The sequence below is a fragment of the Mytilus edulis genome, chromosome 13, assembly GCF_963676685.1.
Source record: "Mytilus edulis chromosome 13, xbMytEdul2.2, whole genome shotgun sequence".
Taxonomy (NCBI): Eukaryota; Metazoa; Mollusca; class Bivalvia; order Mytilida; family Mytilidae; genus Mytilus; species Mytilus edulis.
This window is the reverse complement of record NC_092356.1, coordinates 34,647,002-34,665,937: the sequence shown is the minus strand read 5'-3', so window position 1 is coordinate 34,665,937 and position 18,936 is coordinate 34,647,002. Positions and strand designations below refer to the sequence as shown.

General features: G+C 34.3%; 3 protein-coding genes across 3 annotated transcripts; 2 read left to right on the top strand and 1 right to left on the bottom strand.

Moving 5' to 3' along the window:
• The first annotated feature begins 2,457 nt into the window (after window positions 1–2,457).
• Window positions 2,458–11,633, top strand: LOC139501044 (myb-related transcription factor, partner of profilin-like). Its single transcript, XM_071289999.1, has 5 exons — window positions 2,458–2,827; window positions 4,469–4,536; window positions 6,536–6,682; window positions 7,817–7,924; window positions 8,582–11,633. The coding sequence occupies exons 1-5, from the start codon at window positions 2,592–2,594 to the stop codon at window positions 8,788–8,790; spliced, it is 768 nt and encodes a 255-aa protein (XP_071146100.1). The 5' UTR covers window positions 2,458–2,591; the 3' UTR covers window positions 8,791–11,633.
• Window positions 11,634–17,235: 5,602 nt separating this feature from the next.
• Window positions 17,236–17,761, bottom strand: LOC139500258 (putative nuclease HARBI1). The gene is made up of 2 exons (XM_071288999.1): window positions 17,444–17,761; window positions 17,236–17,274 (listed from the first exon to the last, which is right to left on the bottom strand). The coding sequence occupies exons 1-2, from the start codon at window positions 17,759–17,761 to the stop codon at window positions 17,236–17,238; spliced, it is 357 nt and encodes a 118-aa protein (XP_071145100.1).
• A 352-nt stretch (window positions 17,762–18,113) lies between these two features.
• On the top strand, window positions 18,114–18,698 carry LOC139500257 (uncharacterized). Its single transcript, XM_071288998.1, has one exon. The coding sequence runs from the start codon at window positions 18,114–18,116 to the stop codon at window positions 18,696–18,698; it is 585 nt and encodes a 194-aa protein (XP_071145099.1).
• Window positions 18,699–18,936: the final 238 nt, after the last annotated feature.

Below are 18,936 nucleotides of genomic sequence, written 5' to 3'. Positions count from 1 at the left end.
ACTGTTCCTTGGTGAGATCGTTGCAGTGATCGTGTCGGATGTGGTCGATATTCTTAGCATTCTGCTGAAAGAGGCAGGGGAAGTTGGCATTCTCCCGGATCGACTGGCGGGGCAGTGTAAAGTAGTTCTGGCACAGGTAGAAACAATCGACGTTGTCTTTACACGTGTTCTGTTTTCTCAGCATCAAGTCGTCGAACACCATGAGGTTCACCATGAGGTTCACCATGAGGTTCTTACGGCTGGGATCAAGTTCTCGGGGGTTTGGTACATCGCTTCCTTGATCGAAAAAAGTATCGATACCACTCGGGTGTCGTGGTGGTGATAAGGTGTTGACCACATCGATCAACGAGTAGGGTGACTTGCCTTTGCACTGTAGTAGGTCTCGATATCTTCTTTAGGGAAGCTTTTTTTCCAGCGCTTGCTCCAACTGCTGGTAGATAGGTTGTTGAAGCGATTATCCGTAGACGTACAATCGATTTATGTCGGAGCCATCAATCGCGCTGGAATAGGTTGTTCAGCAGCGTCGTCTTACCACAGTCCGATTTCCCAATGATCAACTGACTTATCGATCGCTGAAGTAGGAGGTAGTGATTACTCCTCGCGGGCACTGTAGGAAATGTCTTCAACGTTCATTTATTAAAATAACATAGAGATGATTTTCTGCGTGAAAGTCATAGAAAGACGGACACAGTTAACACAAGCGCTAGCGAGGTAATGACCAGCAACGGGCGACGAAGAAAGGTTGGCAACTACAAGGTGTGCGATGCCAAGAAGTCTCAGTTCGTTGCCACAACCGGTACAGGGTTCATGAACAAACTAATCAACCGATTACCCATGGAATTGCATGTACCCGGACACAACTTCACCGGGCGAGGGACTAGACTTAGAAAGCTACTACTTCCCGATGGCACCCGAAGGCTTGGTCAAAACCCATTATTCAAGTTGACCAAATATCTCCACGATCTTTGTTATGCCCAGCACAAGGATGCAACCGCACGCAACACCATATGTGACGAAGCTATGCTAGCCTCGCTTAACACCATTCCCAACTGTACCACACACGAACGCTTGGACTGCAGTATCGTCGGACCAATCATCGGTACCAAAGTTCGATTCCGTCTAGGTGTTAAAAAACTGTTCGCTGGACTGATGAGCTAGCTGAGGAGTTGCACAAACCAGTTTGACGTTAGTTTCATAAACGCTGTGTAGCGGTGGGTGGTGTGGATGAGACCTGGGCGGCCGACCTCATTGATATGAGTGACTTCTCTAGGGACATCAAGGGAAATAAATTTATCCTGAGCATTATCGATGTCTTCTCGAAATATGACTGGCTGATACCACTCAAGAACAGGAAGGGGCTGATGGTGCGGGATGCCTTCCAAGCGGTGTTCACAAGAAGCTATGTACAGACAAAGGCACTGAGTTTTACAACACACATGTAAATCAGCTGCTTCAAAAGCATGGTATCGATCTCTACTCCACCGGGAACGAAGATAAATCGAGTATTGTCAAACGTTGAAACCGCACCATGAAAGAGAAAATGTTCAAATACTTTTCAGCCAACTCCACACGCACCTACATCGATGTCCTGGACGATCTTGATCGCCAGTGCAATACCACCAAGCACCGCTATCAAGATGGTCCCTGTTGCCGCAAGTCATAAGGAGAATGAAAACAAGTTGTATTGGAACCTTTACGGCAGCATACCTCCCATTAAACCACCGCGATTTTCCGAATCACCAAGATGAAAGGTACATTCGAGAAGGGATACACCCCTGTCGAGGATAAATAGAGACAATCACATTACGCGGGATTCATACATGTACTTATACGCGTTACCGCTCTCTATATGTAACGTCATGGTTGCTATATATAAACGTCATTGTATTCCAGCATTAAATCATCCATTTGTATAGACGTCTTTTTCTCTATTCATACAACACAACGCAAACTATAATTATACGATCACGAGATTGGTGCCGTGACCAGGATAAAAGATGGATTCGTCGAGAATCAAGTGTATTCGAGCTGGAAATAGAGCCGCTGTCACGAAGTTTGCAGTGACAACAAATATCAAAAAGGCATTTCTGCAAGTTGGACTTCATAAATCTGACCGTGATGTAACTCGCTTTTTTTGGTTAAGTGACCCAACAGATTCAACCAGTCCGTTTACAACATATCGTTTCAATTCAGTCTTATTCGGAGCTACATGCTCACCATTTATACTGAATGCAACTTTATTAAAACACTTTGAAGAGAATCCTAGTCCAACAGCTTCAAGAATTACACAAGACTTGTTTGTAGATAATGTTTTAACTAGTTTTACTGCCGAAGACGACTTAATGCAATTTTACCGTGATTCCAGGTGTTTATTACAGAAAGGAGGCTTTAACCTCAGGCCTTGCGGTCATAAAACTTTACTCGACTCCAAAGTAGTTCTCATACTCAGTGCTCGAATATATTCTCCTGTGAGATCGTTCTCGAGAATCGCGGTCATAAACGTTTTCGAGTACGTTCTCAGTCCGAGAAAGGTTTTCTTAATCATAAGGGGCCTTAATCCGATTCTCTTACTTCCGGTGACTTTGTTTACAATGGAGACCACTGCAGACGACCAGGTGCCGGTGCCGGCAGCAGTGGTGGACGATGGTGATCAGGAATTAAATAAGCAAAGGACACAGTGGGGAACGGATGAACAGGCCCTTCTCATCTCCCTCGTCCTGGAGGATGAGAAAACTTTGTTTGGCGCAGCAAAGGGGGACGGGGGAGATGGCAATATTAATGCTATCAAGAGAAGGGCCTGGCAAGCAATTGCAGACCAATTGAATGCGTAAGTGATGTTTTTTAGAGTATTTTATTCCTGAAAAAACATTGATGTTAGGCAGCAACCATTTAATTTTCTGGGAGGGGGGTATGGATTTTTTTTTGGACAAACTTTTATTTTCGCCTTCTCAATCTGTTTTTTTGTAGACAAGTCGAACCCCCCCCCCAGAAAATCAAATGGTTGCTGCCTTAAATATTGGCATAAAAACATTATTGGGACAATTTCCGTAATGAATTTAGATCAGGTAAAAAAATATGAATAATATTATTTCAGAGTACTTAAAAAAAAATGTTTACAAGGACCTCCTTTTTTTTTATTTTACTTTACAAATTCGCATGTTTTAACTGTATCAGTACAGCATTTGTAAATATTGAAATATTGAAAGACTTGAGACAAATGAAGCCTTGTTTTTTTCTAGAACTCAAAACAAACAAATATTTTGGCTTTTGCTTAGGAATCAAGAGATTAAGCTGCACAGCAGCATGCTCAATTAGTATGCTTACTTTCATTGAAAATTTCTATAAATTGAATTTAAATGCTCAACTGATTAACTCATCTTATTGTCATACTAGCCTTGATTCCACATGGGCAGACCCAAAGGGAAAGGGGGGTGGGGGGCTTTGTTGGAAACATTTGGTTGATTATATAGGGAATTACTGACAAAGCATGACTGGAGTGGGTCCCCAATAGGTTAGTTAGCCCCCCCCCCCCCCCCCCCTAAATGAAAAGTTCTGGATCCATCAGTGTTCCATATACTAGATACACTAAATAAACTTGAGACAGATCCTCTGGATTTACCCATAAATAAATAAAAATTATTCTTGAAATATTAATTTTACATCTATATGCAGAGAACAGTTTATCCTGACCAACTTTCCATGCTTCCTGTTGACAATTTTTTTTCTGGAATTAATATAAACTTACATTCTTTCTCATGTCTTTGAGGTTTTAACTGGCCTGATATAAAAAAAACCAACATATATCTATGCTGTTTCGGGTGGTAGCTAGGTCAATGATTTTTGATATGCAGTTGTAGTAAAATTGGCAGATTTCATTACCATGGAGATTTTTTGACCTTTTCCCCTCAGATATGGTTTAAAATTTTGCTTAGTTTACATGTATTAGTTTGTGTTTAAGTTTCTTTCAAAAGTAATTTCTTATTTATGATTATTCAATGGTATTTGGTATGTGGTTGTATTTAATTAGCATTTCCATGGAGATTATTTAGCCATGTACCTGCTACACACTGCTGCTACATGGCCCATTGAATTTCAAAATTTGCAAAAATTATATATTTCAAAGTATTGATATTTAATTTGAACATCAGCATTTATATTGAAATTACAAAAAAGCAAGACATATCTCTTTGATAACAGTTTATTATTTATTTTTTCAAAAGTGCATGCTTTAATATTTCATATATATGAATACAGAAACCAGTGTGGTATGATTTTGATAGAATTCAGTTTAAGTTCTAACTAAAGAAAAAGAAAACTGTTACAAAATTAATGTTGGCATGATTTCAAAATCATGACAACTTGAATTGTATTTTTACTGTCAATTTATATCTTAAGCTACCATGGTATACATGTACAGTGTAACTTTTATGTCTGTACAACATTATAAATTGCATTTATTTAATTGTAGCCAATTTATAACCAAGAAAAGAAGTTGGCAGGAATGTAAAAAAAAGTGGAACAACTCCAAACAGAGAGGTAGATATTTTAATAATATTAATGTTTTAAACATATAGTTTTGAAACCACATGCAAAATAAAGAGAAATAGTTATACAATGAATTAATCAATAATTTGAACTGTAAGATAATTCTAAAATAATTACCCTTGTCAAAAAAAAAAAACAGTAAGAAAATATACAGTCTTTCACAAGTGACTACAACCCATATAACAAGTGACTACAATCCATATAACACATCAATTAAGCTATAACAGACCGAGAAAGGGCAAATGTAAATCTATTAAAAATGATGAAACACAGAATAAAGAATGTCTTCAAAATAAACAACACAGCCATCAAGACTAAGTGCATGCTGTAAATAAAAAAATATTATTCAAGGATTTGTATAGTGAGAATATACCATCATTATATAATACAATACAATACAATATCTTATTAAAGTGTCAACTCTCTTAATGAAGCCGGTCATCAAGACTTAAGTGAATGCTTACATTAAACAAACAAACAAACAAATATTTGATTTGCCAGTCACGGCACCCAAAATAAGCAGAATAATTACAATATAATTTTCAAACATAATGTAAAGTAAATTAAAAATAAGTTAAACAAAGTATATAATATGATTGATTTTGATTTAATTGATTGATATAACATATTAAAGCAAATGAAGTAGGCAATTTGTAATAATACAAATATATAATATAATATGACCAATTGTCTATTACTCTGGTCCCTTTATTGGACAGCACACCTCATAGTATACTAATAATTTATCAAATGTAAAAGAAATAATTGATGTAAATGCATATTTGATCATACATATCATTCTATATCTTTATATAGAGAAATCTAATTAAATATTGTATTCCTGTTTATATTTAAAACCTCCAATAATTGACAAATTATTATCAAAATGTTTTTAACTTTATTTCCCAGTAGCCAAATAAAAAGAGATTTGTTATCAAGTTTTGAAATATTTTTATTTTTTCTATATATTTTGCTTAGAAAGGGATTTCTAACATTATCCAAAGTTTTACATGTTAAAGAAAATGCATCTCATCTTCTATTAACAGAGTTTGCATATTCTATTTTCTAGTATAATATTAAAGTAACGACCTTTTTCTATTTCAAGTTTGTGAGTTCAAATTCTAAATCTTGTTAAAACAATGGTAATTTCAATAAGTAAGGCTGGCAAAATTAAAATTTAGTTTAAATAAGGGATAAGTTCTAAGTTTATTTCCAAAGGTCTTATTTTGTCTCATTTTATATCATTAAATAATTCTTTCTTTCATATGCTACAATACTTAAATTACTTTAAATATAATTTCTGTTTCACCATATTTCTAGTGTTTATTTTAGATGAGAGCACTCTTTTAAATCAAATAATTTTAAAATAGCATCAATATTACTAGCCCAACAATTCTTCACAGCTTTAGATAATGTATTTGAGAGAGAGTTTGCATTTGTTAATAAAATATTATTTTTAATATGAATTCTTTTCCAATATTTAATCATGTTTGTTAAAATATCTATCATTAGAGGATAACGACCTAATTCGCCAAATATGGCTAAATTTGTTGCGTGCTTATTCACTCCTAATGTAAATCTGCAGAATTTTAGATGCACTTTTTCATTTTTTAGATCTTTACTCAATCTATAGAAATAATTTAGTTTTGCGTCATTATTTAACTTTTTTAATTAAAACAACCCCATATTTCTGAACCATATAATAATACAGATTTCACTGTGTGATCAAAAATGTGCAACAAATAGTAAAACAAATTAAATAAGAAAATTCATTACATCTCAAAACAATTACATATTCATACCAGCAAAATATGCATTAAAATGGGTATATCTTAGATTTGGAGATAACTTTACATTTAAATCAACTACCTGTATACCTGAAATATAACCATAAGTTGGACAATATCAAACATATCTATTGTTTTTAATGTTCAAAGCATTGTTTATTCATCTACTTAAAGCACCTGAAAAACAATTGTTAATATTTCAGCTAAACAGAAAATAGACAATTTAAGGCACCCTAGAACTGGAGGTGGTCCAGCCCAGCCTCAAATCACACCTACAGAGGAGTTGATTCTCCAGGGTATAGGGGGCAGACCATCCATGACTGGAGTTGGCAGTTTCTTAGATACAGACGGTAAACCTAGATTCTTTTATTCTATCATTTATTCTCAGTTTTATTAGAATAGAGATAACAATATTGTATTTTAAGTTCCAACTGCATCAACTGCCTGAACTGGTGATTTCAAGGTGGCATATACCTGCAAACGCATCGCCAATAAACTTAATTTGCGACCATCAAACCACAAATTGATGCTGTCGGAGCTTCGAATACAAAACTGTAACACTTATTGGCATTATTAAATTTGTACTTCCAATTCATGATTTTTAAAAAGACTGCATGAATGAAACCAATGGATACATGGGCAAGGTGCTTGCAAAGCAAAGAAATAAAAAAAAAGTGTATGAGAAAAAAATGGCCAAAAGAAAATTACTATTCTAAGAGAAAAATGGATTGCTTACATATATATAACTGAAAATAATAGGTTGCTTAGATATATATATATATAGTTTTAAAATAATGACACAAAGGATAAAGATGAGAGAAAAAGAAATACATGAAAAATTATTTCAATATTTATACCACAGACCTTAAATCTTGGCTGTATGTTGGTTAATATAGGATTAAACGCCTTTTTAAAGGAATTTATTGGTGTATAAACTCGACCAATTCACTCAAAAACAAATAAAAGTCCACAGGACTTTTATGATATGTTTGTGAGTGACTTGGTCCAGTTTATAGTCACCAATAAATTCCTTTAAAAAGGCGTTTAATCCTTATAGTTCCGTAAAATTTGAGATAGGGATATATTTTTCTACACTTTTACACAGAGATTGTACATTTATATCATTGAATAGGCCTGGCGCATGAATATATTTGTTGGCTTATGCAAAAATATGTATCCAATGAAATTTGATATCTGATAAAAAGTAAACTGCAAAAACTCTTATTGTCATTCAATGAATGTTTTTGTGTATTATATTATTTAACTGTTATCATGCAGTGAAAATAAATTTGGTTAACATCAGTGTTATTATTGCCACTATCTTGTTTACATTGGTTAAAAAAGAAGTTCAGTCAACGTCATCTATCGAAAAATAACCAACGTCAAGATCAACTACTGGAAGTCCTCTCGACTAATCATATCAAAGTATTTCCTAATATGCAAATCACATAAGAATTACAAAAAAAATATTTATTCTTTTATAGCAGCAACACCAGAAATATCATTTGAACAAGACCTGGAGGAGGCCAATACATCTCATGAGTTCTCCAGGTCAACTCCAGTCACATCAGGATCAAACACAAACCCTTCAGGTATAAACATAGTTAATAAGTATGCTTTTATTTACAATGTTTGGAGAAATGGTCATTTATTGCATAAGAAGCAGCAGTATGATACCATTTATGTTTTGGTTAAAATTATTGGACTTCCTTAAATTTAATCAGATAAATAAACTCAGCATAGATACCATGATTGAAATTTGGTATATACGTCAGAATTAAGACTACAAACTGGATGAAACCATATTTGTTTCCTAAAAACTTAAAAATTGAGACTGATATAAATATATATTATTTAAGAATTTCAATTTTTAGATTTGAAATTTTTTTTAAAACAAAATTACTTTACAAACAAAACAGTACCTGTAATAAAAAAAATTTAAAACATGAACGTCACTCAAGGCAGTCCCGACTTTCAGAGGGGAATGAATATGATACTTAGAAGCAGCTGCTTAGAATGGAATATGAAGTTTTGTTCGACGTTACATTGAATAGTTTCAACGAAATAACTGATGATTGCACTATCAAAATCAACATACAACGGAATAATACAAATTATTACTAATCAAGACTTGCCTGCAAAAAACATGTTTAATCGATTAAAACCTTGTAGTAATGGCCATTGTATTTTAAATTTTGTAAGTATGATTTGTCATATTTTATTAATGTTGTTGTTTTCTTCAATTTCAGTTGAAAAAAGAAAAGCATTAAAAAGAAAGAGTACACAAGACATAGAAGAACTTACACAAAAAAATTTACTTTTGGACAATGAGATGCTTATTGAACAAAAAAAAATGTATGTCAAAAAACAAGAAAAATATAATATAGAAATCCAAAAAATGAAACTGGAAATTGAATATTGGGCATTAAAAAAAGAATTACTTGTGTTGCAAATATGATAAAAAAAATACTATTTGGTCAAAAATTAAGTTTCATACATCCCACTCCTGTTTATCAAGTATTACATTTTGACTTCTCTGCCTCTGGTAAATTTATAAAATTTAATTTGTATTCTAAGGGTGAAAACATTCCATTTGAAATAACACCAATTAAATATGAAATTTTCATTGGGAGAATGTACAAATAATACAAGTTTCTGAATAATTTAATTGAAAAGAATGACATACACAGCATTTAAAACTTTTATCAAATGTTATTGTGACATCCATTAACTTTTTACTTATGTTTTTAAGTACTTTTAAGTAAAATTTTAAATCTTTATATTAACACTAGGTATACCTTTCATGGAAGTACATAAAAAATTCTCCCTGTTGTTGGATGAAGTGTTTAAATTTTAATTTGTAAGAGCACATATTGAAAAAAGATAAAATGATAAATTTGTCATTGACTTGGTGATGAAAACATTATAGCCAATAAAGGAAGTAAATCATTTGTAAATTGTGTGTTTATATATATATTTATTTGGAACCCACCTGAACATTCATACAATTAGTTTTCTTTATTAAAAACTGTTTAAAAAGGAAATTGAAAAATGATTTCTGTCTACAAGATTAACTTAAGGTGGTACCTAACACTACAGGGAGATAACTCTGTAAAGTCAGCTAAACGTTTTAATTATGTTGTGTTGTAAAAGAAATATTAAGCTTCTCAATGATCAAAATTGGTGTTTGTCAAACTGCTATATAACCAGTGTATTTTTTCTGACAAAACGGTTGGTTCAAAGTTTTTGAAATTTTTATATTTTTGGTAAAGGGTCAGAGTAAATAATTTGACAAAATTTTATGAAAATTAAACGAGCCAAATTAATTTTGGTGAAAGTGTTTGGTACCACCTTAAGTAAGATTTTTATAGTATTAAACTGACTATAAATGTAGTCGAACATTATAACAAAATATTGAAGTTGGTCGTTTTGACAATATTCTAAGATATCATAAAATTGTATATGTATATGCAATCACATGATTTGTATTGAAAATGAGTACCATTTTTTTTTAGTATGTCCTGAATTTAACTTAAAATTGTTTAAATATCTTAATACATCATGGAAGTTTAGATCCCAAATCATTATTGCGTAACAGTTGTAGTTCTGTGCTCTTTATAACCTTATTGTCTTATTCTCTTCACGTTTACTGTCATCATTGTCAATATTTATTATCTTATTTTGCTATATCATTATGTTTCCTTCAGTATCGGAAACGTTAAAATCTCATGTAGTAACAACAATGGAATGTGACATTTTAGCACATATAAAAGACAAATCATTTTTAAGACAAAAGCTTCTTAACCATTATTAAATGTTTATTCTTTTTTTCTATTTGATTGTTCCTTGTGTATTCTTGTATTATTGAATTAACCAGATTTTGAGCATCTTATGTGATATATTTAATATTTATGCAAGGTTTGTTAATTTATTGATTAATGTTTGAATTTTTATGCTGTTATTGAATTGTAGCAAGAAAGAACTGTATAGTTATTGGTTTTATATAATTTATGGAAGATATTTATTAGTTGTCACAGCTTGTAAATGACAATGAATACCACTGATAAAACTCAAATTAAAGCATAATTATATGGCATCTGTATCATGTTTCAATACAAATTTATTAAAGTTAAAGAAGCCTTAAAATTTATCAAAACTACTAGTTTAAAATTGTTTAATTCAAACTTCTGTTTGTGAAATTATCTAAAATAATCTTATTTGGAAACAATATTTTGTTGTTGGATTTGTAAACTTGAAAATGTTTTGGTAGTTTAAAATAAACTGTTTTTAATGTAACTTCTATAACTCAATAAAACAGTTATGTATATGTTTATATGTTTTATATATACGTGCCTATATAATTATTGAGATTGCATTTCTATTTCAGAAAAAAGTTTTACCATATAATTACATAAAATTTGAATGATACCAAAAAGAAATACATATTTCACTGTAGTATAAATTCTCTAGTAGTTCATTATATAACTGTTAATTGTTGAAAAGTGTCAAACATGAAATAGACAATTTGGTCTATGAAAAAAAGTTTTCAACAATTAACTGTCTGGTGGCTGTCCCATCTCTTTGAGGTGGCATTGTATTTTGTAAATTAAGTTCATGAATATGTTGATGATTTTCAAAAATATAATCAAAATCAACAATGTCATGTCTATCTATCCCAATGTTATGTAGAACAGCGCATGTTCCGGTGATCTCAACAACATCAGCAGGGCAAGCTCTTATGCCCCTCTGGAGACACGTAAATCTCTGTTTCCATATCCCAAATGTCTGCTCAATTGTCACTCTGGTACGACAAAGGCTTTTATTGAATTTCTGCTGTCCTGGTGTGGATGGGTTAAGGAAAGGGGTCATCAGATATCTTTGACAAGGGTACCCAGAGTCTCCTATCAAAAACCCATCATGCATTCCTATAAAAAAATGAAATAGAGGTTTATACTTAACTTTTAATTAATTTTTTTTATACTTAGTAACACAAATAATGCACCACTTGTGCCGATTTTTAAGTACATGATTTGTACTTTTTTTTTTTAAGTGTGTTGCTAAAAAATTACTAACACTAGCTAGACATTTTCACTCATTTTTATATTTGTTCATTCATTTGCTTTAAATTAAGATATTATTGCTTGAGTTTACAACACAACAACATTTTTACCTGCATCAAATTGTTGTCGAAGAGCACTCAGTTTCCATATTCTGCTGTCATGAACACTTCCTGGCATATTTCCTTTCATGCTGATGAATCTGTATTTGCCATCACAAATAGCCTATGATTGAAAAGAAAAACATCTTTGTGACTTATGAAAATAAAATGCTGTGCAGTGTGCAGCTTGATACAACCACTAGATGGAACCATGAACAGTTGGGACAAGTATGGACACAACATTCAAGCTGGATAAAACTCTGAATATGAACTATGAAATATTTGACACAGCATAGGTTTCTAACACAGAAAAAAATGTGGTCTAAGAACTTAAAACAAGAATGTGTCCATAGTACACGGATGCCCCACTCGCACTATCATTTTCTATGTTCAGTGGACCGTGAAATTGGGGTCAAAACTTTAATTTGGAATCAAAATTAGAAAAATCATATCATGGGGAACATTTGTACTAGGTTTCAAGTTGATAGGATTCCAACTTCTTCAAAAACTTTAACCTGAGGCGAACGGACGGACGCACAGACGAACGGAGGCACAGACCAAAAAACATAATGCCCCTCTACTATCGTAGGTGGGGCATAAAGATTAAATTGGACATTTACTGATTATGGTCCAATATCCACAATCTGAATACATGGTTAGTTTCAGCATATCAAAGAACTACAATAATTACATTTTAGAAAAAATCAAACAAGTTTAATTTTGGAGCATTTTGATCTCAATGTGGACCAATTTGATAACTGGTGAATAATGTGCATCAAAAAAAAAATGTATCTTTACCATAGGACATAGGTTTGTCAACTGAAATCAAAGTTAAGGACCTTGACCTTTGACCTAGGAAGTTGTAAATAAATTATGACACACACTTTGGTGTTGGTTTATAAACATGTCAAGTATAAACCTTGAAATGATAACGGTTCTCAAAATATAGAGCGGACACGATCTTTACCATAGGACATGGGGTTGTCAACTGAAACCAAAGTTTTTGACCTTGACCTTTGACCTAGGAAGTTGCACATAAATTATGACACACCCTTTGGTGTTGGTTTATATACATGTCAAGTATAAACTTTGAAATCATAACGGTTCTCAAGATATAGATCGGACACGATCTTCAACACAGGACACAGGGTTGTCAACTGAAACCAAAGTTTTTTTACCTTGACCTTTGACCTAGGAAGTTGTACATACATCAAGACACGCCCTCTGGTGGTGGTTAATAAACATGTAAAGTATAAAGTATGAAATCATAATGGTTCTCTAGATATGGAGCGGACACAAAGTTAAAGTGTTACGGAAGGACGGACGGACAGACTGATTACTATAGGGCGGGGCCCTAATAAAAACAATAGATTAACTGCATTAAGTGTATAAAAGATTCTAATGTGTACTTGTCTGTCTGGAATTGTTCATCTTACTTTGATTTCAATATCCTGAATCATTGATAAAGTTTATGTAATCAGTAACTTTAGCCGTTGTTATTTGGATGGAGAGTTGTTTCATTGGCACTCACACCACATCTCCCTATATCTATGTATAGACATTGTATAAATGACAAAACTTGATGTAAATGTTTTTATATTTTCGCGAGCGTGAAGTGTATTTGCTTAAAATCCATGCATGTAATTTGAACAATGGCAGATAGATCTTGACCTGATAAACATTTTTATCCCATGTCAGATTTCCTCTAAATGCTTTGGTTTTTGAGTTATAAGCCCAAAACTGTATTTTACCCCTATGTTCTATTTTTAGCCGTGGCGGCCATCTTGGTTGGTTGACCGGGTCACGCCACACATTTTAAAACTAGATATCCCAATGATGATTGTGGCCAAGTTTGGTTCAATTTGGCCTAGTAGTTTCAGAGGAGAAGATTTTTGTAAAAGTTAACGACGACGGACGACGACGACGGACGACGCCGGACGCCGGACGCCAAGTGATGAGAAAAGCTCACTTGGCCATTTGGGCCAGGTGAGCTAAAAAGGAGCTTGTAAGGTAAGCATAGAAATATGACACTTTTTCTCGACCACAAAACAGCATGTGCAAAACACGACGTCGCAAAGAATTGTAACGTTTGAAATTGTTTACCTGCACTTAAATGATCTTAAATCACCATGGGGATTTTCTAAAGTTTGCATGTATGATGTTTTCAAAAAAATCACTGCAGCACGTTAAGCTAAAGGTATTTTTCGCCTAATCAGTTCACAATTTGATTTATGTCGCAAGTTTAGTATAACCAACTTTCGTGTAAATATAGTATAACCTAACGCACCTGCACATTGAGCGAATGATACCCTTTACGGTTTACAAATTCTTCTTCGTGTTCCTGTGGTCTCTTCAGTTTGATGTACGTCCCATCAATGCAGCCTAACACTTTAGGAAATCCTACAAATAATATACGCAAACTGTATGAAAGAGTTATGTATAGCATGTATAGCTATTTAACTCATAGAGATTTAAGCGTGTGTGTTAAGCAATGATCTCAATACACACACCTGTTTTGTTAGTCTTGTATTATTTTTAATTTAAGTTTCTTGTGTATAATTTGGAGTTTAGTATGACGACCATTATCACTGAACTAGTATCATATATTTTTTCAGGGCCAGCTGAAACACGTCTTCGAGTCGAGTGCTGGAATTTCTCGCTGCATTGAATACCGTTAATGACCTTCTGCTGTTGTATGTTCTATGATCGGGTTGTTGTCTCTTTGACACCTTCCCCTTTATGGATCTCCTGGATCGGGTGTATTCAAGGTCTGGATTTCGGGATTGATCCTTTCTCGATCAGGGATTTTTTTTTCATCCGTGACCTCGGGATTTATGGGCCAGGACACCTCCGCCGTCCTCCCCCCCCCCCCCCAAGTTTTCTATGTTTTGTAAATGGGAACTGTTGGTTGTGTTTTCGATTTCAGTCATTACATTTGTCGGTGATTTTTTTCGAGCCTCCGACTTTCGTCGCAGAAAGCTCGACATATAAGGGTCTGTATGCAATAGGTCTATTTTATTTGGTGTATGGGTTGATTGTAAGGTGTGCATGTCTAGCTGGCAGGTGTCATCTGACCTTGACCTCATTTTTATGGTTCAGTGGTCAAAGTTAAGTCTTTTGAGTCCTTTTTTTGGTGTGATATCATATATACTTGTTACATTGAAATATTTTATGATTTATATGTCAGTTGCGCTCTTTTTATTTGACATTGACCTCATTTTCACGGTTCAATGCTCAGCGTTTAGTTTTTGTGTTTTGGTCTCTTTTTCTTAAACTATATGCAATAGGTCAACTTTATATGTTGTATGGAATTCGAAGAATTGTTAGCTGTACATGTCTGCCTGGCATGGTTCATCTGACCTTTACCTTATTTTCATCGTTCATTTGTCTATGTTTAGTTTTCTTGGTTACTGTTAAGTTTATTTGGCAGTTGTAATATATCTTAAGAATAATTAAAAAAGGCGAGACATTTCAGCGTGTCCACTCTTGTTTAAATTAGGTCATATGAGTTTAACTATCCCTTTGGTATCTTTCGTCTTTCTTTTTTAAACACATTGCAGGTAAACATGTTTTGAAAAACAATAGAGTACATTTTTAATATGTTTTCATGCTAAACACATTAGAGTTGATCTGACAACTCAGCACTCAAAACATTCGGATCATTTTCCATGACACTCTTACGAAGTTATAACCATTTAACATTTTTAAAAAGCTATTTGAAAATTGTGTTTCGGTACATGTTAGGGCCTTAATACAAGCATAATCATTTAGGGGGAGGTTGGGATCTTGCCAACTTGTTACCCCTCCTTTTTACCTACACACCCACACACACTATGTATATTTATGACTGTATTTCCGTGGTTTTACAATAATTAGTTAGTTTTGTCGTTTAATTGCAATTTTGGGACTTTTTTTGTAGAATATGCGGTATATGCTTTTCCCATGGTTTTAGTAGTACAATGACCTACAGTTTTTAATTTGGGGGGGGGAGGGGGGGGCAATACCTTTTTATGTTAACCTGTTTTGGTCCTTTTCAAAAGGTTGTTAACTGTTATATGAGACAAATTAAAGCTGTTAACTGTTGTCAACCAACTTTGTTTACTGTTATCAGCCTTTTTGCTTTTTTGTTAACCGTTTTTGCCAAAATCGAGGCGATGTTTACATGTTAACGGACCCCCTATTGCCCCTCCTCGTTAATGCATGTGTCATTTGGTAAATAGTTTTCTCACACCACATTTCCCTCTATTATATTAGTCTGATGTCTGTAATTTTTGTTTTAATTACAGATAAAAGAAAGTAATATATAAAGAGGTATATACCAGTAATTAAAACAATTGTATCTTTCACGATTGTGTTATAGTACTGGAAGAAAGCTGAATACTGAAACTAATTATCCATAGTTCCATAAAATATTCAATATACCTTTTACCAGAAATATTGGTGTAAAAGAAACATTTATTTTGTTGTTTAAAAATGGACATTTTTCCCCCCGCAAATATGAAATGTTAATTGGCGATAATGCAGATGTCGTTATTAAGAAATGTGCATTTTGTTTCTTGCATTTTAAAGTCTTGCACACGAAAGATAATGACAGTGCAGACATCAACTGCGTATTACATTTATATAAAAAAAAAAAAGTGAGCTTAGATTTTGTTTTTTCGTCTTCAGGACTACAACTATCAGAGAATAAATACGGTCAAAAGATTTACATGCATCGTCTTTACAACATCGATATTTCTTCATTAATTTCATAGTCACCAGTTTGTCTAGACATACATGAAATTCAAACCATTTAAGGACTGCCATGGGTTCTACGTGGTCATGTGTCCCCCTTCATTCCAGGACCGTGTCATAATCGGCTGACTTATAATTCAATAAACATAGTCTGCCGCGAAAACATGAAATGAGACCGGGAAAATAACATGTACTCTGTGGAACCAGGAACATATATATGTTAGATATACTGTTCCCAGGTGGAACTCGGTAAAATAGCAATTAATTGATTTGTGTCTCGCCTTTAAGACAAACATTGCGGAAAGCGAGACATAGATGGATGAGGCATCATCATTCGTTAAGGTTTCTGCCTTTAGTCAGTTAGTTGACAGAGACTGCTTGTAAATGATACTAATGTAATTATTGTTAATTTGTTTTAGTCCTGAACATGCATGACATATTTGCCAATGGACGTTAAGCAACCTACAATCAATCAATAAATCAACCAAGGAACATCTATGTCAGTGGCGGATCCAGGGGGGGGGGGGGGTTCCGGGGGTGCGCACCCCCCCTTTATTTTTGCCGATCAATGCATTTGTATCGGGACATATGTTTTGCACCCCCCCTTTGCCCTGGGTGCCCTGGGTTAGCACCCCCCTTTCGAAAATTCCTGCATCCGCCCCTGTATGTTCAATTTATATATCTGATATAATTTATACAAATAGAGATCATATAAATCAATTATATATGATCAATTTTAAATGAGTTAGTATTCTTTTATCCATCGTTTTGTTTGAGTTAGTTTTCTTTGTAAGATTATCACATAAAATTACTAGTTTACGTAATGATATATGCATGGTACTGTCATAACTGATAATGATTCAGATGTTCTTTCGAATGAAAAATAGTTGAACGAGTAAATAAAGGCGAAAAGACACGAGAAGAAACGGAAAAGAGGCGAACAAGTATGTAAGGACGAATAGACATGAGGGCGAACGGACCCGTTTTTTTTTCGCAAACCCCTTATAAGTTTTATCTCCCCTTGTTGACAGAACTTTTATATCCGGCAACCTAAAAGATACATATATGTCAATAAACCTTGATGTTTTTTGTTTTTTGAAATATGATGCATACCTGCTATATTGGAAAACACAGCTTTTGTGTGCATGGCAGTAAGACCTGTAGGAAATTTGATGAATTGTTTATTCAAAGCAAATATGGACCGGCACACCAGCCTCACCGCTCTTCCGACGCTCCTGACGCTTACACCCATTAAATCTCCAACTTCCCTAAAGAAACAACCTGTAGCTAAGTATCTTAGGCAAGTCAACACTTGTAACATTGGGGTTAATGCTTGGTTTCTTCTTGATTTGAGTAGAGAATTGTAAATCAGTCCGGTAATATAGATAATGGAATCTGGACGAAATCTGTACCGAGAAAAGACCTCCTCTGCTGACAGGGATTCCAATGGGTTGGATCTGTCGGCAAAAAATCGCGGACGAGCAACCCGGCGTCTCCTCTGCTGTCTTCTTATCTCTCGATGTCCTGCAGCCGGCATTTTTATCTTGAGCACGAGATTCGAGACAGGTGCTTGCCATTCTCAATTTTTTGGAGTATACTCAACAGTCTTGAGCACGAATCTCGTACTCCAAAGTTTTATGACCGCATGAAATTTGGAGTACAAAATTTTCGAGCACGAATTTGAATTTAGAGAACATATTTTGTACTCCGAGTACTGAGCAAAGTTTTATGACCGCAAGGCCTGATCATGGAACTCTAATTCTAACAGACTACGAGAACTTGCTTAAACAGAAAACGTACTAGATTCCAGTAACGAGATCAACATACTTGGAATGCGCTGGAATGTTGCGGACGACAAACTTTTATTTGCCGTAGACATAGATTCAACTATGGTAGATGTAACCAAAAGAGAAATATTACGACAGTCGTCTAAAATCTTTGATCCGCTTGGCATACTTAGTCCCGTGACAGTGAAAGCTAAGATACTAATGCAGTCACTATGGAAACGTAATTTTGGATGGGACAAACGCTTACCTGAAGATGTAACTACGCAATGGACTACTTTATCTACAGATCTTAAAGATACAAAATCAGTTGAATTTACCAGACTACTTAACAACGATGGATTATCGCCACAAACAGCAAGATTACACATTTTTACCGATGCTAGCAAACAAGCTTATGGAGCATGCGCCTACATTGTACAAGGAAAACATTCGCAATTAGTTATGGCTAAAAACAGAGTTGCACCGCTTAACGTAATTACTTTGCCGCGATTGGAGTTGATGGGCGCCGTAGTTGGAGCGAAATTAGCTAAACATGTGTCAAATATTTTAGGAATTAGAGAAATTACATTTTGGTGTGATAGCCAAATCGTTCTGAGTTGGTTGTATTCGTCAAAAATACAAAAAACATTTATAGCTAATAGAATTACACCCCCCACTGGACCGAGGAAGTATTCACCATTTCCCTAGTTTTGTCAGAGGTCAACCGGGCAATCTTTTCTACGATCTTTTCATCTATCTTCTCAAGGGTTTCAACCAAGTCCTAGGCCGCGGTGAAAATCTAGTTTCCAGAGTGAAAGTATCTCTCGTTCTCATCATCCGCCTTACCTGTTGGATTAATCTTTTCAAAGGTACAGTGCATGATCACATTGGTTTGCCCCTTACAATGCCCATATTCTATAAGTTCCCCACGTGACACCCGAGAGAC